At 38.0% G+C, this 25,083-nt stretch overlaps 2 protein-coding genes across 4 annotated transcripts; one reads left to right on the top strand and one right to left on the bottom strand.

The window, feature by feature from the left end:
* Positions 1-2,740: 2,740 nt before the first annotated feature.
* On the bottom strand, positions 2,741-17,042 carry CDC45 (cell division cycle 45). 2 transcript variants are annotated; one of them, XM_074886828.1, is made up of 19 exons: positions 16,532-17,042; positions 15,210-15,269; positions 14,821-14,913; positions 14,241-14,378; positions 13,493-13,636; positions 12,522-12,577; positions 11,867-11,915; positions 11,061-11,122; positions 10,616-10,666; positions 9,724-9,843; positions 9,197-9,328; positions 8,701-8,799; positions 8,290-8,451; positions 7,954-8,092; positions 7,495-7,578; positions 6,422-6,540; positions 5,887-5,963; positions 5,108-5,174; positions 2,741-3,944 (listed from the first exon to the last, which is right to left on the bottom strand). In XM_074886828.1, the coding sequence occupies exons 1-18, from the start codon at positions 16,580-16,582 to the stop codon at positions 5,110-5,112; spliced, it is 1,701 nt and encodes a 566-aa protein (XP_074742929.1). In that variant the 5' UTR covers positions 16,583-17,042; the 3' UTR covers positions 2,741-3,944; positions 5,108-5,109. The 2 variants fall into 2 exon arrangements, with proteins under 2 accessions (XP_074742929.1, XP_074742930.1); XM_074886829.1 differs by lacking the exon at positions 2,741-3,944 and having other exon boundaries at positions 4,808-5,174.
* A 64-nt stretch (positions 17,043-17,106) lies between these two features.
* UFD1 (ubiquitin recognition factor in ER associated degradation 1) lies at positions 17,107-24,869 on the top strand. Of its 2 annotated transcripts, XM_074886823.1 has the most exons (12): positions 17,107-17,240; positions 17,743-17,875; positions 18,612-18,644; positions 19,502-19,623; positions 19,973-20,103; positions 20,513-20,585; positions 21,297-21,365; positions 21,897-21,962; positions 22,260-22,307; positions 22,664-22,752; positions 23,511-23,592; positions 23,978-24,869. In XM_074886823.1, exons 1-12 carry the CDS (start codon positions 17,238-17,240, stop codon positions 24,050-24,052), a joined length of 924 nt encoding a protein of 307 aa, XP_074742924.1. In that variant the 5' UTR covers positions 17,107-17,237; the 3' UTR covers positions 24,053-24,869. The 2 variants fall into 2 exon arrangements, with proteins under 2 accessions (XP_074742924.1, XP_074742925.1); XM_074886824.1 differs by lacking the exon at positions 17,107-17,240 and having other exon boundaries at positions 17,743-17,849.
* The last annotated feature ends 214 nt before the right edge of the window (positions 24,870-25,083 follow it).

Here is a 25,083-nt window from a genome sequence, read left to right as displayed (position 1 = left end):
GGCAAGTTGGAAAAAGTACTAAAAAGCTGTAGTTTTTCATATAATATTGAGCTAGGTTGCAGATCTACTCACTACAGAATATTGCATAGGCTAGAATTTTACAAGGATTCAGAGGAAGTTCTCCAAGTTCACAGGTAACTACTGACAGTTACCAAATACACAGAAATCACACCTGGTTCAGGATGTCCTTGAGTACAAGGACTGGGAGAGTACTTGTGTTTGTATCTGGAAGGAAGCATCATATGCAATTGCTTTGTTTCTATACTCTTCCCTAGCACCTGCTTTTGACATTATAGAAAGCTGTAATACTTTTTAATTTTCATTTTTTTCTTAAGAGAAACAGTAAAAGAAGTAAGAATTAATTCTTATCCACTATGCAATCTTGATGTTGGTAAGTGCCAGTTTATTAAGTCACTACAATACTTCTGAGGAAAAGGATTCACTTTAATTCCAATCAAATGAGGTCCTTATTGTGCAATTTCAATCATGTCTAAATTTATGACCCCAGAAAGAAAATGGCTATGAATCACTGTGCAGGAATGGCACAATTTAGTCAGCTTGTTAGCTACTTCAGTACTTTGGTATTTAAGGATTTTCATTATTTTATTTTCTTTAAAAAATGAAAACATTTTAAAGGATTTATTTCATACTTTTATTGTTCTCTAAAACAGATTAGCAGCAGCAGAAATAAAGAGCTGATTACGAAGCTACCATTACAGCAAGCAAACACAGTGGAAGAAAAAGAGTTACTGCAGCTCAAATATAATCCTTAGGGAATGTTTCTATTTGTATTCAGACACGGCTAGGTGGAATGTCACCATACATCTAAGAGGGTAAGCCGATTTCTTAGTGCTCTAACTATTTATTTTAAAATGACTCGTTAGAGCCACATTTTCTGTTTGGGCAAATAAATCAAAAGCATAATAATCTCTTCATGAAAAGATGTCAAGAGTTCTTGGCATGGAGTCTCTGTTCAACAATTAACTGTAACAAGTGACCATTTTAACCAACCTACACAACAAAGTTTCAATGAGCCATTCAAACCACCAATTTACTGCTGCTGAACTGAGCTACTTTTATGTCTACACACTGGGGATTCCAGTTTTGGATCTTCCCATACAATGATTCTCCAAGTAGTATTAATGTACTAATCTACAAACTCTATAGCATAGAATAAACTACGTAAGAAGTGTCTGATACTATTTTACATGCTATAAAATGTTGACATGCAAAAGTTTTATCTATTGGCAAAGACTTCTTCATGTTTCCACATGGATTTAATAACTTTCTTTTTACATAGCATTCAGCATTCCTGACAGATTTTGGGCCACTTTGAATGGCCTTGGGATCACTTCAACAGTTGGTCAATTCTAAAATTTGCAAAAGCATTCTTGGCACCTCCAGTAGATCTTGGGAAAACTAGAACCTTAAAAACCACCAAAACCCAAAAAGCAATAAAGGATGGACAAGGGAAGCTTATTCTCCATGTAATAGATCCACAGCTTCAAGCTTACACATCTGTTTGGGGGGTCACAGAACCTGCTAGTAGAGCAATTATCAACACATCCCAGCATAAAAACCAGCTCCACTTCTCATCCTCCCAGCACAATGTAATATGCTGAAACTAAAGGGTGCATGTGCCTGAAAATTTGTCCCTTTTTCAAGACATGACAGTCACCTACTAAAACAAACACACAAACACTCCCTGCCCACCCCCCCAACTTCCTTCTTCATTGCAAGGCAAGATCTGTATTTATCACAACAGCAGGAAAAGGTGGTAGCAATAAAACCCAAACGTGCCCTGCCTGAAAGGGGAATGGAATAATTCCAGGAGAGGGACAGGGGATACAAGAGCAGTAAGAGAACTGACGAGGTGAGATACAGGGTTCACAGAGCTTCTGAGAGGGTGGAGGAAAAAAAAACCAGGAAAACCAAAACCCCAAACAAGCAGATAACGGTAATAGCTTGCTAAGGTACCCATCAAAACCATTCCATGTATTGAAAACAGCACTACATGTAACTAAAGACAGAGATAGTAATTAAACAGAGATGTTACATGCCCATGCTTTTTGATGCCTTCCTCACAACATTTCTTTTCCCCTGTCTAAAGGTTTTGCACAGGAAGAAAATGGGGAATTTAGTTGTTTGTTTAGGATTTCCTGATAGATGGCCACTGAACCATGAGTCAGAGATCCAGGAGGTGCAAGACCTTTTATGCAATTACTGAGCAAGCAGACCGTGCAAGTAAAATTCAATTTTACCCAGAACACATTATTCATCTGTATACATGAAGGTGGTCTCCCACACTGAAGCACATTGTATTTACTGCTACACACACCCCTGTTTTTCTCTGATATTTACATCTAGAAGCATGTAAGGCCTAGATATATGATAGGGCTGAACTAAAGTTACAGTCATTTAGTGCTGTGGAAATGGCAGTGATTATTTTGTGACAGATAAGTTTAAGACAAATCTAGGAAATTCACTTAACTCACTCAGCAGTTTGCAACTAAAAGATAAAGAGAAAATATTCAGAAGTGCACTTAAGTGTCACATAGACTCCTAGTTTTACATTGTAAACATGGCTTAGCACTGGTATCAGTGTTCAAAAAACAACATAAAACTTTTCCAGAGAATTAAAGCACAGTAATCTGCTTCAGAAATAAATAAAATTACTTTATGCTGTGTACAGGAAAAACCCAAAGCACACTTGCAAGGGGGAATGTCATTTATTGCCGATACTACCTAGTAAACATGCAAAATCAAAAGGTGGCATTATGTTTTATCTTAGGAAGCACAGTTTTTTGGTGATCACAGGGATTTTACTCAGAGAAGATGACAACATTTAAAAAATAAAAAAAATCACTTTTGTTTGAATAAAAATATATAGTTTAATTAGCTTTCTGTGGCTACATTTAAATCACATTTAATATTAAATTAACCTGTATTAAAAATCTGTACAAAGCATGATGTAATGATAACCTTTACATACTCATAACCATAACCTTTACATACTCATTATAATACATGAAAACATTGAAGTCACACAGAATTCAAGCAAACATTGCAAGAAAAAAAGAATTCCAAACATACGCATACCCTCCCAATGCACAGCAGGTTAAGTCTAACAAGCCATACCATTTCATATGACCAAAGTGAAATGAAATCTCTGTTATGGAACAGAATTCAGCTAGTCTGTCGATATTTTTAACACTACAGTCTGCGCACAATTATCATAGTATTTTACACTCTTTCCGGGAAAATTATTCCCAAAGCCAAACTACGAGTGACAATACAGTACCACAATGCATGACTAAAAATGCTTTATTAACACCAGAACTCCCCAGATTTTTCATTCAGTATTTGGCAGTTATTCAGTTCTTGGATTTTAAGAGTCCTAAAATCTTAAAACTTGTCTCACAAAAGTTATTTCAATTAAAGCACAAGACCTCAACCTGACAGTACTAAACAACAGTTTCAGCATTCTAAAAATTCAAGGAGAGTTTCAAAAAGTTTCTTACAAAAAAACCCCAAAACATTCAAGACAATTTTAAAGGAACATAGTAATAATATAAATATGGAACTTCTTCAAAACTTATTTTTTTGTTATTAGCCAACTAAACATATTAACATCACAGGAGCACATCTACTAATAAAAGCAGGTTTGACAAATAGAAGTTGAATTTGCAAATACTCCTAGTTGACACCTTTTGCCATTAAGAGGATGGGTTGTTTACAAAGAAGCAGTGTTCAATATCTGTATGCTAAGGTTAAAATCCTTTTGACCTCCCAAGAGGCATAAAAACAGTCCAGGCCTGTACTGGTACATTTAAGATAAAGCAAGGCGATACATCACAATTGCAGCACCATGAAGTTTGGAACATCCAAAGTAATTTCAGAGCATCGGATTCTCAGCTTCCAGCACAAGGAGCCAAAAAGCACCGCTGTGTAACAAGGGCAGAATACAAACTGAAACAGTAGTCAGAGTGTACAGAAACAGATGTAGAAAGCTTGGAAGCCATGCATGACTATGCTGTCTAACAAGCAACAACTGCAGCTATTGATCCACTGTTTCAAACTTCTGAGTGAACAGAAGAAAGAAATTGTAGCTTTGATACCCACTGAAAAAAGGTAACCCATACTGTCATTTGGCTAGGACTACCAATGTTCACAGACTTTTATCAAAGCCTTCATCTTACTCCTTTGCTTTTGTACATGTACCATAATCTTGTGAGATTACATCACATGTTAATACTAAAGACCAAATCTTTACCTAGACATGAAAAAGCCATGAGGTACTTTATATACTTTCAAACAGTCTTACAGGTTGTTTGAACAGACTTAACAAAACAATTTAGAGTTTGGCTGCTTCTCTAGGAGAAAACAAGCTATCCCCACCCATCGCTGCAGAATAAACACATACACAAACCAATAAAAATAGTTTGGCATTGAAAAGCAGTGAATATTTGAAGACAATTGCAACAATATGACAGTCTCATCAGATCTACAGTAAAATCTATCTTGCCCTGAAGAGCTTTAAAACAGACCTTGAACTAGTGTGAAGCTAACAGCCACAACTACAAATAGTTACAATACAATAGATACAAATATCCCCATCTTTAATCCAGATAAACTACACACTAACATAGGCTATAACCTTAACACTGTGAACCAAAAATGCGAATTCTATACTAACATCAAAGCTAAGAATGGCACTGCTATAGCCAAAATTCCATCTTGAGCTCAAACAAGCCATCATAATTAAAAGAAAGTCAGTATCAACTACAATTAGCTAATATCTGCATTTCTCTCACAACAAACAGCTGCTTCTTTTCCAGCTGAACTTAAAAAGCCACAAAAAGTTAAGAACAATGGAAGAGAAGCTTATGGATGATGAAACTTGAATAAATCTCTTAAGGAGAAAAACAAAAATTTTGCTTATACATTGTCTGCCTCCTCCCAAAAAGTCTTTATAAGAAACTCTTATCTTCAATATATATTTTCACTAGAAGTTGCCACATTTTCTTAGAACATTCTACAGATACTAACAGGTTACTAACTTGATTTGTAATTAATTTTTTAATTAAACCTCCTTACACCGTCTTACCATTAGGACAAGAGAGAAATGAGTGCATCCAGAAATTTGCTCCGGTCTTCTGTTTTCAATTCGATTACTAAAACAGGAAATATTTTATTACAAGATGTAAATAACTAAAAGATATACCAGATGTCACACTTGAAGAATAATAATTCTGAGTATACTTATTTATATACTTAATCAACTTTAAGAAGAAAAAAGAGAAACTATTTATTTGGACAAAATACAAAGCACGTTGTTTATTTTACTCATATTTCAGCAAATTCCAATTTCTAGGTGCATGATATGGCAGCCAATTTTTAAATCTAGGAATGTTTCTTTGTATGTTCAACATGCATACTTAAATATGCATTGTTAAAAACCACCTCTTTTGTAAGCACAGACAATAACGAATTCATCTTATAACATCAATACCATACTCCGTTTGGCTACTAAATATAAAACCCCTCACAGATAACCTCGTAGATTTTTAAACTGAAGTGCACATATGAAAATCATTACTCCATGCAAAATGTAGGTTGTTTTAAAAAGAAATGCAAGCCTTTGCTTAGTAGTTTATAGTTTTTGCACAACAAGACAGCACTTAGAAAAAATAACGATAAATCACGTAGCTTGTGTTTATACTAGATTCAGGAATAGCGTATCACATAGACACCCTTGACATTTGCATCTAAGACATACACAAATGAGTATATAGTCCACAGTCATGCTTTATGGAGGCTGCGTAAACACTGACCCCTAAAGGACTGTCTGGTGAACGAAGTAAGGGATAAGGCAGCATTACTCACTTGACATGTCAAAATGGTTGTGTAAAGTCCTAGAATTGGTACTGTCTGCAGCTTTCTCAAACGCTCTTCCGAAAAAGCTAGAAGATGAACAGAAATACAAATGAGCATCACAGAAAATGATGTATTTATTGAGGTAGAAGTATGGACCTTTTTTCTTGCTGAGAGTTGAAAATGTCTTCTAGATGTTTTTCACGTGCTGTGTATTCAACATACACCTCGCTTATTCAAGTGCAAAAATCTTAACATTGCAGTCTTTAAGAAATGAAGTCATGGGTCATATAGTGAACTATTTCCCTCTTTTAAGATATAGTTAAGAGGGAGGGGGGAAAAAAAACTTGCAGGGAAGCTGTGGAACATCTGTATCCTCTCCCAAAGTATCTCATGCATACCATACACAAAAAGCATGTTTTTAAGAAGGATACAATTTAAGTCAACATATCCAGTGTTAAATAGGTACAGGAAAGCTATATTTGCTTCAGAGACAGGAAAAGTCTACAGATAACCTTTAGTAAGAACTTTTAAACAATATGCTTACTTCTTTTTGTCAGAGCTTTCTGTCTCCGGAGGAATCCCCACCATGATCACAGTTCCCCGTTCAACATCCATTGGTGCAGCCATTACCAGTGGCAGCAATTTACAACGCTTGTTTTTTGTCTGGAAGTCAGAATGCCTCTTTGTTAGACAAAACTCAGGAAACAATTTAGCTTCAGCTCACCATGTGAGGTAGTATTACAAATATTAATCTAAGGATACAGCTATAATGCAGTTCAACAGAAGTTGAAGAAGTTCTTAATCCCCTTCTTTCTTACAGTAAAAGCCCCTTTAAGGACCAATAGAAATTTCAATTCTTCTCCAATCTCGCACTCCATTTTAACATGGGCAAGATATGATTTACACTAAAGAAAACAGCTCTTAAAAAGAACTGCAGGTACAGGCATCTAAAAACTTGGACTGGGCTTAATTTTTTGCAATAACCATTTTACATTGAAATACAACAGATAAAACATTCATAAACACAGTCTTCACTAGAAATTATTTTCCCATCATATCATTTTACAGCTGTAAGCTGTAACTTTAACAAATTTTGTAATTTAATTAAATCAAAAAGTAATTATGAAGATTTTAACATTTTTAGACACTTAAGTAAATGAAACAGAAGTCTATTTAAAGTGTCCTGTTCTTAAGGTAAATGTTTTGCAGTGAGTTTTAAATGCTGTCCTGCTCCTAGTGGCAGACCAGTTAATTTAAACAAACACAGAAATCTTTAGATAACAATTACCAGTTTACCAGTCCTGCAATATTGCTTTTTTTGTTGTTAACATTTCAAAGTACATATTTAGTGATATGCTCCCTCAAAATGTACAAATTTACACAAAGATTTTAGACTGTAAGTATCGTAGTAATGAAAACTCTTTCTAATGCTATGAAGTCTGCCAGGCAGATATCTTTCCTAGAGCAGCATTTACAAATGTGCTAAAATTATCCAACCAATTGGCAGAAAAACATTATTAAAAACATTATATGAAAATCTTAATAATCAACTGTAAGTATCCAACAGAACAATACTAGACAGGCCACAAGTTAGTCAAAAGCTTTTGATTTACTTACAGAGCAAACAAATGATTTGAGCAAGTATTTACTAAGCAGGCACAAAGACACTGGTTTGGAAAACAGTTTCACATCTGGTGTGCCCTAGAAAAAGAAGAATTATGTCAATTACAAACCAAGATGATTCTTTCACTTGTTTTATGTTAATATTTATTGACAAGTCTGAAAGTTTTGTGTGACTCAAAGAAGACTAACAAGAACCACGGCAATACAGGGGTTTGAGCTCACCCACTTGACTTTGAAATGAAGTCCTCCCTTTGAGAGGACCGATTCTTCCTTTGAGAAGTTCAGAGTAGATGTCAATACTGACCCGTAAGAGGACAGCACAGTATAGGTAAATAGGTTCTTTCTGACAGAGTCATTCTTGTTGAGTCAAGCAGTTAGGCAAACAGTGTCATTCAAGTATGACGTAGCCAAATATGACAGTGAAATGATACAGCCAAAAACTAGAATTCTGACCTCCATGAGAGAGCAATAGAGAAAAGGTCCCTGAGAGATTACAAGGTTGGTGCAAATACAGCTGGCTACTGTCTGCTGAATGGCACGTAACTGCTTTTTGGCTAGGTCCAGTCCTTGGTGCAGTTTGTCCAGATTACCCCTGCAACAGAAAGAATAAAAATAGACACTTTCATATAAAAATAAAGCTTTTCACACAAAAGTGAGACCTAAACACTATTCACAGGGATATTTTGATTTTTCTTCAATGGCTTATGAAGCATCAATGCATCTTTTAGATATATAACCCACATTCCCTAAATAAAATCATGAAAGAATGAAGAGACATATTTTCAGTACCTAGAGAGACTGTCCAAAGCTTTAATGAAATTAGTTGTTTCAGGCCCCTCTTTCTCTATATTCTCCATGAGAGAAACTGTTGCATAAACTATATCACTTGCTGAGAACTTGTTCTTAAAGCCAAAGTGAATGCTGAAGGTCTGAATTCTTAAATCTTTCATTCTGCAAAATGAAATAAAACCAGTAAAGATTATTAACATTATCAACATTGACCAGCCATCTCCTCAGTATGTTAATGTTAAGAACATGAAGACAAATCATATCCTAACATTTGCAACAAGCCTAGTATTACTTTGTCAATCTAGAAACCATATTTTTTAAAACAGGATGTTACATCCTCTTCATACAAAAATATTTGAACTTAATTGAAAAGTATTTTCAGATAAAGCATTTGTATCTAAAACAACTTACCCAAACTTGTTTGCAGATTCTTCAATCATTTCCCGAAGATTTTCTTTCAAAGACATGTCCATGGAATTAAACTTCTGCTTCACTTGCCTCAAAGGCAAACTAAAAACAGAAAGAAAAAATACAGATAGGTATGCTAGAAGAAACAAATATTTTGCCTTCCTTTCAAAGGCTTTCTTAACATTAGATAATTTAGGAAGTTAAGTCTGACTAAGCTTGTTTGCATTCTTTTCTCTTTAGTCATTGAAGAGCGGATGTGAGAAAGCACAGGTTACTTACTAATCTACTATTCCATAAAGGCACACAGCTGAAGTATTCCTCGTACACCAAGACACAAGTTGTATAACTTAACCCAAAGAGACACTGCAACCTACTCAGAGCCCCCCCGTCATATTTAAAAACTAACAAGTTGGGTACTCGCAAGCTATATTTTCAATATTTTTCCATAATTCAGTGAAAAAATGATCCTTTAATCAAGATCCAGATTTTTATAACTCACCCCATGTCAGCCAGAAACTCCTGGAGCCTCTTCTGCCCTTGTACCGACCAAAGCTTAAGGCTAGCAGAGGTATATGAAGTGTTACAGAGACTTTCATATAGAGACCAGTGCTGATAAAGTGCCAGGCGCAGACTGGACAGGAATTATGGCAAATAACTATAAACACATATATCATTTGAAGTTACAAATAGCAACAAAACTCCACAACTAGTAGGTAAGTCTTCAGCTGCCCTTTATATATTTTATCTCTGTACTACGTAAGATACAGTTCAAAGCTGCAGGTGCAAGTAACACAAGAAGAGCAACATTGACTTGTAACTAATTCTGAAACGTTAAGCTGAACTGAAGCTAAATGAGCTATTGAAAGAGGGATTCATGTTCAACAAAACACTCAAATTTCCATTTCTTTTAACTCTATTCTCAGCAGCAGAGATGGTGCTGGGTTTTTTTTTCCCCTAGATAAAACACTCATCTGAGGTTCACCAAGTGTGTAGAGTTCATTTTCCCCAGATCTCACGCAAGGATACTCATATTCAAATGCTATTCGCATGCAATCAATTGACAGTGAATTTTCTTCATCCTCGTTGCGGTGGTTATGGCGAGACACATGACGCTGTAGGATTCCAATATCCGTCACATACTTCATTCTTAAACAAAAACAAATTTGTCATTTCAGTTTCTTCCTGTGTATTTTTGTTCTTGATTATGAGAACACAAAAATGCTTCCTAAAAGTTTACACATTGACCAGTCAGCAGCATGAAAACTGTAGGTACATCTTTTAAAAAAATCCAACTTGTTAAGCAATATTCTTTCAATATTCAGCCATACACCCATACAATTAAAGCTAAAATAAAACCACTACAGAGAAACAGATAGGCTGACCAATGAACTTAATTACTTAGTACATTTAGAACAATAGAACACTTAGTAACAATAGAACACCAGAATTAAAGTCTATACATGTGCACCTAGAATTCTGGTGGTATCTAGTAGGAAACAAGAAAAAAAAGCTAAAATCTGAAACTTGTTAACTAAAACTGGAAAAGAAGCTGGAGAATACAGAACATACAATTTTTTTTCCTTTAATAAAACAGTATTAAGTTCATATTTACGTAAACTACTATTAAACACCATTTCTTCCCCAATCAGAAGTGATTGTTTTTATAATTTTGTGAAATTAGTTTAAAAATTCTAAATAGTAGAGAGAGAAAATAGTTTTTTCTGATGTATATTCCTATTTTTGGAAGGCATTAGATCACATTCACATTCAGTCATTAAGATATTTAATGTCACTGTCTATTAATTACCTTGTGTTATATAAATTCCCATAAGTTTCCTGATCTCTATTAATTATGCCTAAAAAACCTTAAAAGATAGATAAATAAAAAAATTAAGATAAATTGAAAAATCTTTCTTACTGAGTGATTTTGTCTTGGACCCATTGATCTGTCAGGCCAACAATAGCCCACCTAACATTGGGAGGAAAAAAAGGAAAAGGAAAAAACCAAGTTAAACCAAAAAATATTCCAGTACAGCGTATTATATTTAACCCTCCAAGTATGTAACAGAACAAGTCAGAAACACTGTTTACCAACTGTACACAGAAGTTACTATCAGAGCTATATACTATTATTCCCTCTTAGCAGACATGCACATATAGTACCATCCTCCCTTTTTCCATGCAAAATCTACTGGTTGCTCGTAATTAATTTATAAAGATGTGTCCTCCAATTCAAGACATACATCCACTCATGAAATAAACTGGAACCTCACACTGAAATCAAATTGTTTTGGGAAAACTTGCCTCTATTTACTATGAGTTTAAGCTTCTAGCTTCTGTGAAAAATGATAATGGAAACGTACCACAACATGTCATTCAAGTCTTTAGACATTATCCATGCCAGATCAAACATCACCATTGCAGACTATATGAGGGAAAAGCAAAAAAATAAAGGGATAAATGAACACAAACCTCTCACTTCATTAAACAAATGGAACAGTTAAATTTGCCAAGTACTAGCATGTTACTAAAGCTCTAGAAACCACACTTGAGTGACGATCGGTCAATGTCTTACTTTCTAAGACACTAAGTAGAAAGAAAAGTATTTTATACAGCTCTGCAAACCTGCATTATATATAAAGCAGCACTTAATACAAAAATAATCAGACAAGAGGACAAATGACAGAAGGAACAGTTTGATGTCCTAAGTGTTATATTTGAAATATCCTGATGCTGAAAACTTTGGAAGGCAAAAGCTCCCTACATGCTAAAGTCTTTTTGTGAGAGTATATGTGCATAGACACTTTTGCAAGACATAAAAAATTACACTACCATATTTTTTTTAATAGCAGCATTAAAGATATCAAACAACAAAAACATTAATAGTTCTATATTATCATTTTCCCCACTGTTAACATTACATTAGCCACTGTGCCTCAGCTGGCTGTTGTCTGCCAGTCTACCAGTATTGTTTCTGTGATGCATTTAATTCATCAGTGGTAAAATTGGATGTACACAACCAGAAAACATTAAACTGCTAAGTCAAATTACTTGTACATATACAATATATCTTTTATATAACAATAATGTGTACTATTATTAGATAATTATAATATTACCTTTACATTGGCACTTTGTGTTTTTATGGCAAACAAGAATTTATACTTACTGAGGTTCCATGGTATTCATATTGCTCATAATCAAAAAGAATTTCTCGTCTATAAAGGGAAAAAAAACCCCACATTTGACTAAGTGGTGAACTGGTCATTGGATCCAATTAAAAATATAGAGCAGGAATTGTGAAATAATATTTAAATCTCATTTTAACAGTGAAAAAAATATTAAACTTGGGCTAGAAATTGCTTTCCAGCAAGGCAATTAGATTTTAGTAGCAACATGGAAACCACACCGAATTGTACTCATAAAGTAAAAAGGAAAAAATTATTGTCATTATTCCTCAAATCCAATTTTCATATCTGATCTGTTCCTGCTCATTCCTATGGACAATAGCAGGACTGTAAAGGAAGAAAAGAGAAGCACAAATTTCACCTAAGATAGACAAGGTAAGACTATTACAGCTACTTAAAAGTAAAGCGATGCACCTATTGATACTCAGATTTATAAATTACTATTTACAACTATCCTCTATTTAAAAGTTTTATTTTTATATAGTAAATATCTCTCCACTTTCTGAATAAAGTTAGAACTAAAGCATCTTGCAAATCAAGCAGCTTAGGATGTTTTTGTATTGTCAACAAGATTTTAATCAAAGAATAAGAGAAAGAAAGAGATACGAGCAATATAAAAAACCCAGTTAAACACACCTGCGTGCCTCCCATTCTCGCCTTTGTCGCCTTTTCATTGTTCTCTCTATTACATCCTGTAAATTAATTTGGATGTTAAAAATACTTTAGTAGATTAGCACCCATCCAGGTACTCGAATGATTAAGTCTTCATTAAAAAGAACTAATCTTTTAAGAGCATCTAGTGAGAAAAGTATTATAAAATATTTTCCAAGGAACACTTTTATAAAGTCATGGCATCCTTCTGTGCTAACATTTATTTAGCTCATCGTCACAAATAAGAGGCCCAGTAGATAGTATTTTCAACACTAGCAACATTGCATCCTACCATTTTATAACATAAAAATGACACTGATGAAAGAGAGATAATTAGTGAAGCTCAGAGAGGCACTCACTGTATATTTAAGCTCCATAAATAGCATCATCAGCTTGAAAACCCAAAATCAATAAGATCTTTGTGAAATATTTAACAGATTTGAAAATAGCTTCTGTGTATACTATGTACAGATTTTCCTTTGAATTTCTAATATCTGTTTTTAGTGCCTTTCATAACTTAGCAGGGAAAAATGTACAATGTTAATAGAAAAATAACACAAAATAAATATTAAATCAGAGCATGTCTTTACATTGTCTCTTAATATTGCTAGTCTTGTGCCTTTGCTTCCTTGTATGGTGTAAATAGATAATATGCTACAAATAACATATGGCAAATATGATTTTTTGTGTCTATCATAATACATTTTTGTTAGCAACACTTTTGTGTGTCCTTGTAGCAGTAAAATAAATTCTTTGTAAGCTTCTGTCTTCTCAATTATAAAAAAAGTTTATATCTAAACAAGTTGTACTGCTAGACTGAAAACCCCAGAGCACATAGAGATAGACATTTGAATTTGCAATCTAACGACATCATTTTTAAACTCAAATGTCATTACTATGATGATTAGTAACTATTTTATTTTCCTTCTTTTCACAATAAAGTAGCAGAAACACACCTCTTCAAAACGTCTACGTTTCTCTGAAGGTTCTAACCCATCACTTTCATTCTCTGAGTCCTCTTCTTCATCCTCTTCATCTCTGAAGATATCATCATAAGCAGGAACATCAAGATCATCATCTTGTTTAACTAAAAGCTTAACCTAGCAGGAAAAAAATGTATTTTAAATAAAGTATCTTATTTAGTGCTTAAAGCGTGTCTCAAATCACAAAAGAGAATACTTCAGATACTTAATAAGAGAAACTATAAACTCATCTTGGCTGTGATCGATTCCTGGCATAACAAAAATATTGATTTTTGATACAAAGACCATACTTACTTATATAACATAAGAGTAAAAAACATATTCCTTTGTTACAGCATTACTGAAAGTATTTTTTCGTTATGCTTGTTAGAGTCATGTTGTCAAATAATTTGTACTTAATACTCAAATTCTAGGTATTGCTAGAGACTGAGAGATGTTACATTCTGGAGGATATTTATCCTCTGATTTGTAGCAGTTTGATTTATAGCAATAAGATGAACAGGTGCTTACTACTGACAACTGTCACACTGCTAACAGTATATATATATTATTATTGAAAAGAGATTTTTTTTTTCTGATTGTGCACATTACTACTGCAAATATCCACTAACACTGCTGCCTGACCTAGTAACACTGTAAGCAGTTTTGCAAAACACAGAAAAGCACTGAACCACTCACCGCCACAGTGCAAAGATTTTTATTATGAAAGAAAAGCATTTACCTGTGTGTCATTGTAAACATTCACTACGTTGATAGGTCTGTGGCTGTCACATACAAAAAAAAAAGTGTCTTCTTCAGGCTGCAAGATCTCCAGAAGGTCAACATTGGCACCACAATTAATAAGAACAAAATATTTGAACTGCAAGCAAAAGGAAAAAAAAGAATGCTTTTTACTTAAATTAGCAGGAAACACAGAAGGCTGAAAACAGCTTTACAAAGCTCATAATTTCCAAAATGTTTCCTTTGTTTACTTTCTGGTATTTGATGTCTCTGAGGAGGAAGAAAATTTGTAAGACAAAACACCAAATTCAGGGATGTTGGACAGACATCCAATACCACCACCTTTTATATCTCAAAATGCGTGCAAACTTAATTTGACTCTATCAAAATTATAGCACATTAGTTTGAGCTGATGTAAAAAACTTAACAAGTTTGTTACTGGTATGTTAAAATTTAACCACTGTTCTGCGGTAACCAGTAACAACTAGTTTAAGAGATGACATTTTAAGTTGGGCAAAGGGAAGAAGTGCATGTCTATGTAAGATGAACTGCAACTTAAAAAGTTTCCAGTATTTTTTCACCTGATCTTTATGCTCTAGAAAGGCAGTTTCAAGTTCTTGCCATCCAGATACTGGGACAAGTGTATATTGCACGTGATCACATTGAAACAAAGCCTGAAATGAAGGAAACAGCTGTTAGCAAAGGTGGGGGAAATAACATCTTCTACAATGCTATACCATGCTGTAATTCTATTTCATACAAATCTTTATCTTGAAGACATCCCAAATGACACATCTACATGAACTTTGGGAGTATGACTTACTGGTTTTCAGTGCCATAACTCATGGAAAAAATAATTTACAGGAGCAGATTAAACCTTCACCCTTTCCCCAGGTCAAACCTATTAAAAGGGTCCCAGGACATTTTTTCTTTTACTGTTAGCCTACAGTGATAATGAACAAAGACTTACTTGGAGTATTTTACAAGCACACAATGCATCAACATCTGAAGCAACAAGAAGAAGAACACGCTGCAAAAATAACAGAATAAGCATATTAGTATATTAACATAGGTACTAAATCTAATGTGCTGGTACATGAAATGCGCAGATCACTGTGAGACCAGAAAGTAAGAAATTTAGGTAGAGAGCATCATAAGCAGAAAACCGAAGAACAGGATTGCTTCTGAATGGACACTGCAACCAAAATTAACCGATTTGGATGCCTGTAAATATGAACAAGAAACAACTCCACATACCCAAAATATGTCATCTGCTTTGAGGAAACAGAATTATTCAGACTCCTATGAACCGCACATAGTTTTGGAGGTTCAAAGCGAGTCAGCCCTACAACTATTGTTATCATGTCTAGAAAGACCTAAATTTCCAGCATGGGATCTGAACAGTTTTGACTAAAGAAAATCTGGAGGAGAAATAGGAGCAAGGCACTCTTGAAATAACCTTGATTTTGGCAAAATAATTTATCTGGCGATTTTTTTGCTCTGGGTATTGGGGTTTTTTTTTGAGATTTTGCTCACAGTTAAAGGTGAGAGAAACGCTTTCATTTGCACAATCCATAATATACTTTCACAGGTAGAAATACTAAAAGACTGTCCAACAAAAGCTTTACCACTTCAGTGTAAACATCCACTCTGAACAAGTTAAGCAAACTATGGGTTAAAAATGAAAGTAGCCAGCCAGATCTGCTACAAGACTGCAAGAGAAACCTCAAAGAAGACAGAATACAAGATTTAGTTGCCTGGGCAAACAATATCAAAGCGGTTAAAAAGATATAGAGAAAAAAAATAGATCCAGAGATGTCTTGGTTAAACAAAAGATTCACAAGAATACCGAAAGCACTCGCAAGAAAGAGGTGAACTGTAAGAAAAATCTCTGGCGAGACCTCATCTCTCTGGCAGCAGCTTTGGCTCGGGTTTCCAACGCCGCAGACACGCTCGGGAGGGATATTTTCACAATCCGGGCTGACTGGCGGCCCCGCGGCCCTCGGTGCGGCCCGGGGGTTAGGCCCGCCAGACAACGGCGCTCCCCGCCGCTGGCCCCCACCCAGGCAGTACCGGGAATGCGGGCACCACCTCCCCCTACATCCCCCGCGGCCCCGAGAGCTCCGGTACCGCCGACAGAGCCGGGGACGCTCCGGCACTGTCCCCGCTCCGTGAGGTGGCGGGAACCACCGCAGTCCCGCGTAGAGCGGCCTGAGAGGAGACAGGTCAGCCCGCCGCCGGGACGCCCGGGGTAACAACACTCCCTCCCCGGTCACGGCCCGCCGCCCGCACCTGGCTGACTATCACGTCGTAAAACTCCCGGCGGCAGTCGGAGATGAACATGGCGGCAGTGGTAGAGCGGCGGAGAAACAGCGGGGAAACGGCGGCAGCCACGGGCCGCCCCCACTCAAACTGGGCGCCAAATCAGAGCCGCTTCCCATTGGTCTGCTCGTCACGGCGCGCTGGCTAATAGAAAAGCGGTCGCCTCTCCTTCGCAGAGCGGATTGGGCAAACTGCCCAACCCATTCCGGGTCTTGGCCAATGGAACTGGGAAAAGGGAGGGGCGACACGTGCGGCTGGCCAATCACGAGAGCATCTCGAACGGAAGCACCGTGATGGCTTTTGTTGCCAAGTCTGCCATCTTTTCCGCGGGCAAATTGTTTGCTTTGCCATTTAAGTGAGTCCGACGAGACGGCGGGACGTGCCACATCAGCCCTCTGTGACTGAAGAAGTGCCAAGCGGCCAGAAAAGCCTTCCATAATGGCGGCACCGGCAGATGCGACATCCCGACTTCCGCCCTCACACGAAATGGCCGCCCCGGGAGGCGGGCGCCGCGCGGCACGCTGGGAGGGGCAGCGCGGCGGGGGCGGGCAGGGGGGGTGGGGCCCGCGGTGGCGGCCAGAGCCCCGTCAGGCGAGAGAGCGGCGCAGCCCGGCCCGGCCCGCCGATTCCTGTAGGGAGTTCGAGCGCTGCCACTCTGCGCCTCAGCACCGCCGCCATGGTGAGGCCCGGGGGGCGGCCGGGGGAAGTGCCGAGTCACGGCGGGCGGGCGGGCGGCTGGGCCCCGTGTTCCTTCGTCGGCTACGGCGGTTCCCGCGCCGGTGCCTGCTGGCGAAGACCATTTTCTGGTCTGGAGTGGAGTGTCAGGCTGAGGGCGGGCGGCCGTCAGCGGCCGGCGGGTGTCGGCGTCTCCTCCGGGAGTCGCCGCCCGTGCTGGGGGCTCGGTTGGTCAGGCGAGCCTTACTTCAAGCGTAATCTGGAAGTGCGCTGCTTCCATTTTCTGCCTCCCCACGCAGCGCCTGACGCACAAATCTTTTCCGCAAGTCAGCGCGTAAGATGTATGAAAAAAGAGGGGCGCCTTAGTTGACAGGGAAATCAACCGTACGGCTCGTGAGCGTAGTTGTAGCTAAACTTCAGGAGACTTCAGTGAGTGCTGTAACACTTCAATATGTTGTAGATAGCTATTAATGCACTCTTCTCTTTGTGTTTTTTTTCCCCCCTAGTTCTCCTTTAATATGTTTGATCACCCCATCCCTCGGGTTTTCCAGAACCGCTTCTCAACCCAATACCGCTGCTTCTCGGTATCCATGCTTGCTGGACCTAATGACAGGTCAGATGTGGAGAAAGGCGGGAAGAGTATGTGCATGTTTTATTTTGACTAATAACCTGTTGGAAGAGTGTTTGTGAATAATACAAAGTAATACAGCTTTTGGCCAAGACTGCAGAAACGTTGTTGAACAACATGGAGACATGCTGTCTGCTTTGTGGCTGGAGCTAGGAGAGCACCCTGGGTGGGGCTTTAAGAAGGAAGGAGGAGGGTTTTACTGCATTAGAATGTAATTAAAAAACTTACCGGGTGAGTCCTGGTTTGTGAGCATTAGAGAAAGACATTCTTCTTTCTTAAAGTCTCTTGTTAAAATCTTATGCCCATTATGAGCCTTGCAGTTTTATGATTAAGGACTTATTTTCCCCTCCTTGATGTACCTTACTTAGCTTGAACAAAGAGAATACATCGGCCAACTTAATTTTCAGGCTGTCAGACTAATGCAATGTTGTTTTGAGTTGACATCGATTTATGAGTACCTATAAGCCCAAACAAATAAAATGACCTTTAGGAAACATTTTCTTTAGCACTAGGTGTTGTAAAACTTTGTATTCTCTTTTTTTTCTAATTACGTTTTGAAATTTTTGTGCTAGCAGTTGTACCTGCCATGACTGATTTTACTGAAATCTCTGGCTCAAAAATGAATTTACAGGAGATTTTAGAATCTCCTTTTTTTAGAGGAGATTTTAGAGAAAGGAATGATAAAATTGTATGTTATGTTCTCTTTGTAAGTCATCCCTAATCTTACATTCTTATTAATTTTTGCAGTAATTATGCCACCTTCGGCTTTGGATCAACTCAGTAAGTGAATATTTTATTCTGGGATAACAACATTAGAAATATGAGCAAATACGGTATTTCAGTTATCTATTAAAATCTTACTTAAATAGAGAATGTGAGACTAATTAGTTCAAAAAATGTACTCTGGAGGTATTTTGTCTGTCAGAATTAATGGGACTTGTCTGTCTTTAAGTACAGACATCTGAAGTGTTGAGCTACACGAGGCATGAATCAGTATTTATTAACTATTAATAGCATACTCAGTATAATGGTAACAGTCTAATAAATTCTTAATCTCAACCTGCTTGTTCTGAATGTGTTGTTTAGAGCAAAATTTAATTTAAAGACAAAATAAGTGATAATTAACTTTGAAATGGGGAAAAAGATAGCTGAATCAATAGTATAAATGGTGTTTATTGGCTCTTTTAAGGGCGTCTGTGTCCTGTTCCATACACACACCCCCCCGACCCCCCAAGTTTTGTCCTTAATAGGTTTGGGGTTTTTTGAGAAATGAGTTAAGTCAGGATTTAATTTTAAAATAGGCAGGGCATGCTGAAATTCATTAGGTAGGAGCTGACTGATAACAGCACAAGGACATAACAGTAATAGATTCCTCTGCTAATACCCAGTGCTTGCTCATCTCTGAGCGCAGGGAAGTGTTGAGAAATGCATTTAAAGCTCTACGTGCAGTGGCAGTACTGTATTCATGGATCTGCATTCTCTCCTGGATTTGTAGTTTTGAGGAGTTGGAATACTGGTGTGAGGAGAATCTTCTCCTATAGTCTAGCCCATTTTCTTGCTAATGTTCAATCTCTGGAAGCTTCAGAAATGTGCTAGTGGCTTTTAAAAAGTACAATTTTTTTCTCCTTTGTCACTAGGCCGACTTAATATTACATACCCGATGCTGTTTAAGCTGACCAATAAAAATTCAGACCGAATGACACACTGTGGAGTCCTTGAATTTGTGGCCGATGAGGGCATATGTTACCTTCCACATTGGGTGAGTTGTCTCATGCTGAACTCTCAAAACCTGAAGAGTAGGATTATTGAGTTGTCAGTTTAATCTTAAAGAGGTGGAATGTTTCCTGAAAGTGCGTGCCTTTGCTATTCATGTTCCTACAGCAGCTTTCAGTCACAGCTCAGGTTTCCCTCCATGAGAGTTTAACTAAGTAAGCAAAGCAGACTGCTTTTTAAGATGCACCTGACTGTTCTTCCTGAAATTAAAACATGGTAAGCTGGTGCATTTCAGGGAAGATGGTGGCCCTAGCAAAAATAAGTATACGCAAGGAAAGAATTAGAAACATCAGTCTTGTTGATAGTGATTTGTATCTTTGTATTCATTCTTGCAGATGATGCAGAACTTGCTGCTGGAAGAGGGAGGCCTGGTACAAGTGGAGAGTGTTAATCTTCAAGTTGCTACTTACTCAAAATTTCAGCCACAGAGTCCAGATTTTCTTGACATCACCAATCCCAAAGCTGTGTATCCTTCCTATCAATTACGGAGCAGGGAACAAAAGTTTTCTCCCAAATTGGCAAAATGAAGCAGAACTAGTTTTTCAGGTGTGGCTCATACTCTTCTAGTAGTAGGTAACTACAACTGCTCCTTCTGAAAACAGAAGGAATGAGACCTTATGTACAGAGATGTTGCAAACTGCTGGCACAAAGCGTAGCCCGGAGTGAAGAAGTGTGAATCTTGGCTTAAAGTCCAAGGAGTTTGAGTGTCCTTTAGAAGAACTAGTACACCCTAATGTTTACTAAAAGGCTGTTTACAGTACTGATGGCTTTTAAACAACCTTGGAGAGACCAAGGATCAGAGTTTTATAGCATAGTAACTTTAAAGCTTTGATGTTGCATTGAAAACAAATGTTTCATCTTAACATACTCCAAAGATTAGAAAATGCATTGAGAAACTTCGCTTGTCTAACTACTGGGGATGTTATTGCCATCAACTACAATGAAAAGGTGTAGTATACAACACCAGTCCATGCAGGGGTTTTTTTGGATACCATTAATTTGAGGAAGTAAATTCTGCCCCATGTAAAAAAGTACACTATTTCAGTAGATTGTGACCAACATAAGTACTTTGACTACATCTTGTGAATAGATTTTTATAGATGAGTGTTTTTGGCAACATGTGCACATTTAATTACTTGGGGTTGTAAACTGAGATCAGTTGTTGGAGTTTGGTGCTAAAACAGTCAACACAAAGCTATGCAGTATTGTTGACAAGTAATTCCAGATGGTATATTTTGCAATTGATTTTCTGTTGGAGAGAAGGGATCAGTTATGTCTTCTCCTGAGCTGCTGTTTAGACTGGTTTTTGACTCATCAGAAAATAAATTTTTGTGCTGCCGATGTTCATGCAAGTTCTTTTAAAATTTTATGCTAAATTCATAATTTGCTTCCAAAAATGCAGATTAAGTTATAGTAAGAGTGCATCAAGGTACAGTAAAAGGTAGGTTCTCTGGCTCCAGCATAAAGCAGTCTTCTATCTAGGTTGAAAATCTTTGCTCTCATGTTCTGTAGAGACCCTGCAATATCCAGTCCTCAATGTGAGGAGCACTTATTTCAATTTTCTTGAAGCTATCTAAAGTGAAAGGTTTCGCTATGCTCTTCTTACATAGAATTTGAGCTCTTTCGTGTGCAATGTTAAAATATTCATTACTGTTTCAGATCTATGAGCTTCGGGTAATGGAGACCAAACCGGATAAGGCTGTGTCCATCATAGAATGTGATATGAATGTAAGTTAAAGCTGACATGGAAAGTCAGCTTTTACTGTGTGCTCCCAAAGGAGAGGGCATCTTGTTCAGTGATAGCACTCTACACCAAGCACCTCTGATGCTGCAGGAAAGATAAACTCTGATGGGATAGGGAAGATGACTGATTTGAGCGTAACCCACGTACCTTTGTAACCACATCTGTGGTCTTGAGCTGTACTTCATGTACCATCTGGTGACTGCAGTGCCTAGAAATTAATGTTTAGATTCAACGTGTTTTATAATCTGAGTTTTATTTAACTGCCTTGTCTTGATCAAACTCCAGTGATATTGTGGGGTGCTGGTTTACTGTTCTGTTTCAATCACATGCTAAGACTCATTCCTGGGAGGCTTAGTCTTTTTAGTTCTGAGTTAAAATGTTTAACAAGCAAACCTCAGTTATTTCTTGATCAAAATGGAGTGATAGTTTTGGAGTTTTGAGGAATAGTAATATAAAGCTTATGATTAAAAGAAAAATATCAATCATGCTTACTTTCATGCTTCTTATGTAAATAGGTGGATTTTGATGCTCCTTTGGGGTACAAAGAACCAGAAAGAAGTGCTCAACATGAAGAGGCCACAGTAAGTTAAGCTTCTGTTCTTCAAAAATGCATTCACTAGAAATTGGCCTTCCTTGTGACAGAGCCATGAAGTCCAACATAATTTTTTCTTTTCCTGAAACAGTTTCTTAAGACTAAACTTTACTTACCGGATGCTTTTGCTTGTGTTACTTAGGAGATAGTTGTTTACCAACTGTTGATATCGGAAATGGATTATTCTAAAGTGTTGTTTCCTCAGAAATATGTGGAACTGTTTTCATGTGTTCCATGTATCACAACGTTAACACAATGAAGTAACTGGGTTTTTTTATCCTCACAGGATGTTGAAGCAGACCATAGTGGATATGTGAGTGACATAGGATTTCGTGTAAGTCCCATATTTCTGCTGGTTTCTGAATGTTAGTTGATCCAAACAACTGCAGAACGCTAGTACCTGTTCTTAGAGGTGCTCCTCATTTAACTGGCAAGTATCTGCGATTGTTGTGTGGTGCTTGCAGGCAGTAGCAGTTGACTTGCTGTCCTTTAAGGAGCAGTCTATAAACAGGAGACTGAAACATACCTACAACCAGTGTTCATCAGCTTATAATAAGTACTAAAAAGAAACATGCTGAATCAAAGAATTAAATAAAAACGATAGTAAGATTTTGCAGAATATAGTATCCCTGTGCAGCGTTCTTTCAAATACAAAATATGGTTAAAATAAAACTCATTATATATACATAGGCATTCTCTGGCTCTGGGAACAGATTGGACGGCAAGAAGAAAGGTGTTGAGCCCAGTCCATCACCAATTAAACCAGGAGACATTCGAAGGTATGTCTGTTTCATTCAGTTGTCAGCAAGTGAAGGATCAGTGTTTGAGTGGAGTTTATTATTTTTTTTCTGCTCCTGCAATATAAACAAGCTGATTTCCTCAAAAGTTTGCATTTAGAAGATTATTTTCTAGACTGACTGTGACATCCCTGACTACTTAAGGTGCAGATCCTAAGTTAATGTTGCAAAACTCTCTCAATCAACTCTGGTGCTATAAAAGACGAGCAGGGAGAGGCAGCAGGTCTAGTCTGGCCTGGTGGGCTGGATTGGGTGATGCGCAGTACCCTGACAATTTTCTAAAGTGAAATTTGATGTCGAGTGTAATATTTTTTTGCGTTGGGTGGATAACCAAAGCCAAGCCATGTGTGGGTTTTGTTTTGTTTTTTCTTAGAAGGAAACTTCTAAACTCAGGCTTGGTGGAAGTGTGCAGGGATGTGGTTCCTGTGGTGATCTGTCATTTACTGCTGTCACAGTTAAACTTGAACCCTTGTGGAAAAGTGTGTCCATGGCCCTGTGGAAACCACAAGCTGTGTGGAAACATGCCCACAGCCAAGCTTCTACAGCAGCTCCAGTATCTGATTATTTACTTCATGCAGTGTGTGCCTACCTTCAGAAAATAATTCAGTGGTTTAACTATAGAATTATTCGGTAAGGAAAATTTGCAGCCAGTGATAGTACGATGCTGACAGACATAGAATAGGTTTCATTGTGTTCCGTTGGATGGTGGGTATAAGATTGTTTTTATTCTTCTTTTCCAGAGGAATACCCAACTATGACTTCAAGATTGGCAGAATCACATTCATTAGAAACTCACGTCCACTAGTTAAGAAAGTCGAAGAGGTAAATAAAGTTGGATCCTTCCCAGTTTTGCACAGAATTAGAACTACTGTCCAAGTTTGTGGTTCCTCTCTCCATACTTGATTTTTCACGGTGACTTCTGATAAAAAGTGGTAGTAGTTAAAAAGTGGTTTGAGTTAAGTGAAAGCAACCTCTAATGTCGATGCAAGTTTAATAAGCATACTTGTTTCAGTTGGCTGAAAGGTCACTGAAATGCTCGTATTTTATTTTCAGGAAGAAAGTGGTTATTATGTAGATTAAGGATGTGAAATGTCTACAGTCAGTTGGTGCTCTGATAGAATATTCTTTCTAATGATTGTTCAGCTTTCGTCACACACAAGCAGTGAGCAAAAAGGTAACAACCTTTTTTCCTCTTTCCTTTTCCCAGGATGAATCTGGAAGCCGGTTTATTGCCTTTTCGGGAGAAGGCCAGTCTCTGCGCAAAAAGGGAAGAAAACCCTAATTTGTGGTACCTTTAGTCAGTTAGGAGGAAAATAAAATAGCAATTGCAGCATATTGGATCTTAGTTATTGCAGCTGAGAGGAGAGATAATTTTGCAACGTAGAAATACTTCTACTGGTTTTGGTTTCACGTTTAAAACCGGAGCTGTTAGACTGTCTTAATTTTCAGTTGAAAATTTTCAGTTGAAAATTCTAGGAATTCTGAAGGAGCTTTTGTATGTGTTGTAAAAAGGGGAAAAGTATATCTTGGATAAACCCAAAAAGTAAAACCAACAAGGTCTACCTTACTGAAAGTTCCAGTTCTTAGACTACATCATCCCCTCTTATATCCTGAGTGATGATGGTCTCGTGTTGCTTTGTGCTTGCTGTTTTCCTCCCTCTCTATATATATTTTGCCACAACTTCAGGCAAGCTTTTTGGTGTGGTGCAAAGGAAGGCTAACACTTGGGTGTTTAAGACTTCCGTGCAGGGAGTCTGTTTGACCTTAGCTTCAGGTGTTGGGTTGTAAGTCATCCTAAGCAATCCCCCTGTAATTGCTTTTTATATTTATAATTAATAACATGCCTTTTAATAGTTCAGGTACAATAACGTGCTGTAGCAATCTAATGGCACGTGTAGGGAGAGGCGAGACCCACCTTCTCTGCCTCATGCGGGTGAGGGAGCACAAAGCCCCGGCGTCCTGCGCTTTGGGAGCGGTGTCGGTGATAACCTGCGCGGCCTCGCAGCGCCGGCCCGTCGGTGTTGAGCCTGGAGCTGGGTGGCGGGGTGACACCCCTGCGCGCCCTCCTGGAAGGCCGAGTAAAGGTTCCTTGGTAACCAGCCTGCGTCCCTCGTGTGGTGATTTCAGAAAAACAACCCACGCACGGGAGCTGCCTCGTGTCTCCAGCGCTCCCCCCGCCGGGCACCCGGGGGGGGGGAAACACGGGGGTGTTGGGGAGCGGGGGGGGCGGGGGCTGTAGGGTAGCCCCGCCCCGCAGACAGCCATTGGCTCGCAGGCCAGGGGGCGGAGCGATGAGGCAGCCCGTTAGTGCCG

This window comes from Strix uralensis, chromosome 17 (assembly GCF_047716275.1).
Source record: "Strix uralensis isolate ZFMK-TIS-50842 chromosome 17, bStrUra1, whole genome shotgun sequence".
Lineage (NCBI taxonomy): Eukaryota > Metazoa > Chordata > Aves > Strigiformes > Strigidae > Strix > Strix uralensis.
Note: the sequence above shows the minus strand (reverse complement) of the source record. Positions and strands in the feature narration are given on the sequence as shown.

Bases quoted from the DNA above. Each gene is read 5' to 3' on its own strand.
- CDC45 (XM_074886828.1), bottom strand. From the start codon at position 16,582: ATGTTCATCTCCGACTGCCGCCGGGAGTTTTACGACGTGATAGTCAGC. The intron at 10,667-11,060 runs GTACGTTTCCAT...TCCCAATGTTAG, and splicing joins GACTTGAATGACATGTTGTG to GTGGGCTATTGTTGGCCTGA. The intron at 8,093-8,289 runs GTACTGAAAATA...TTTCTGTTGCAG, and splicing joins GCTTTGGACAGTCTCTCTAG to GGGTAATCTGGACAAACTGC.
- UFD1 (XM_074886823.1), top strand. The intron at 21,963-22,259 runs GTAAGTTAAGCT...TTATCCTCACAG, and splicing joins CTCAACATGAAGAGGCCACA to GATGTTGAAGCAGACCATAG. The intron at 22,308-22,663 runs GTAAGTCCCATA...ATATATACATAG, and splicing joins TGAGTGACATAGGATTTCGT to GCATTCTCTGGCTCTGGGAA.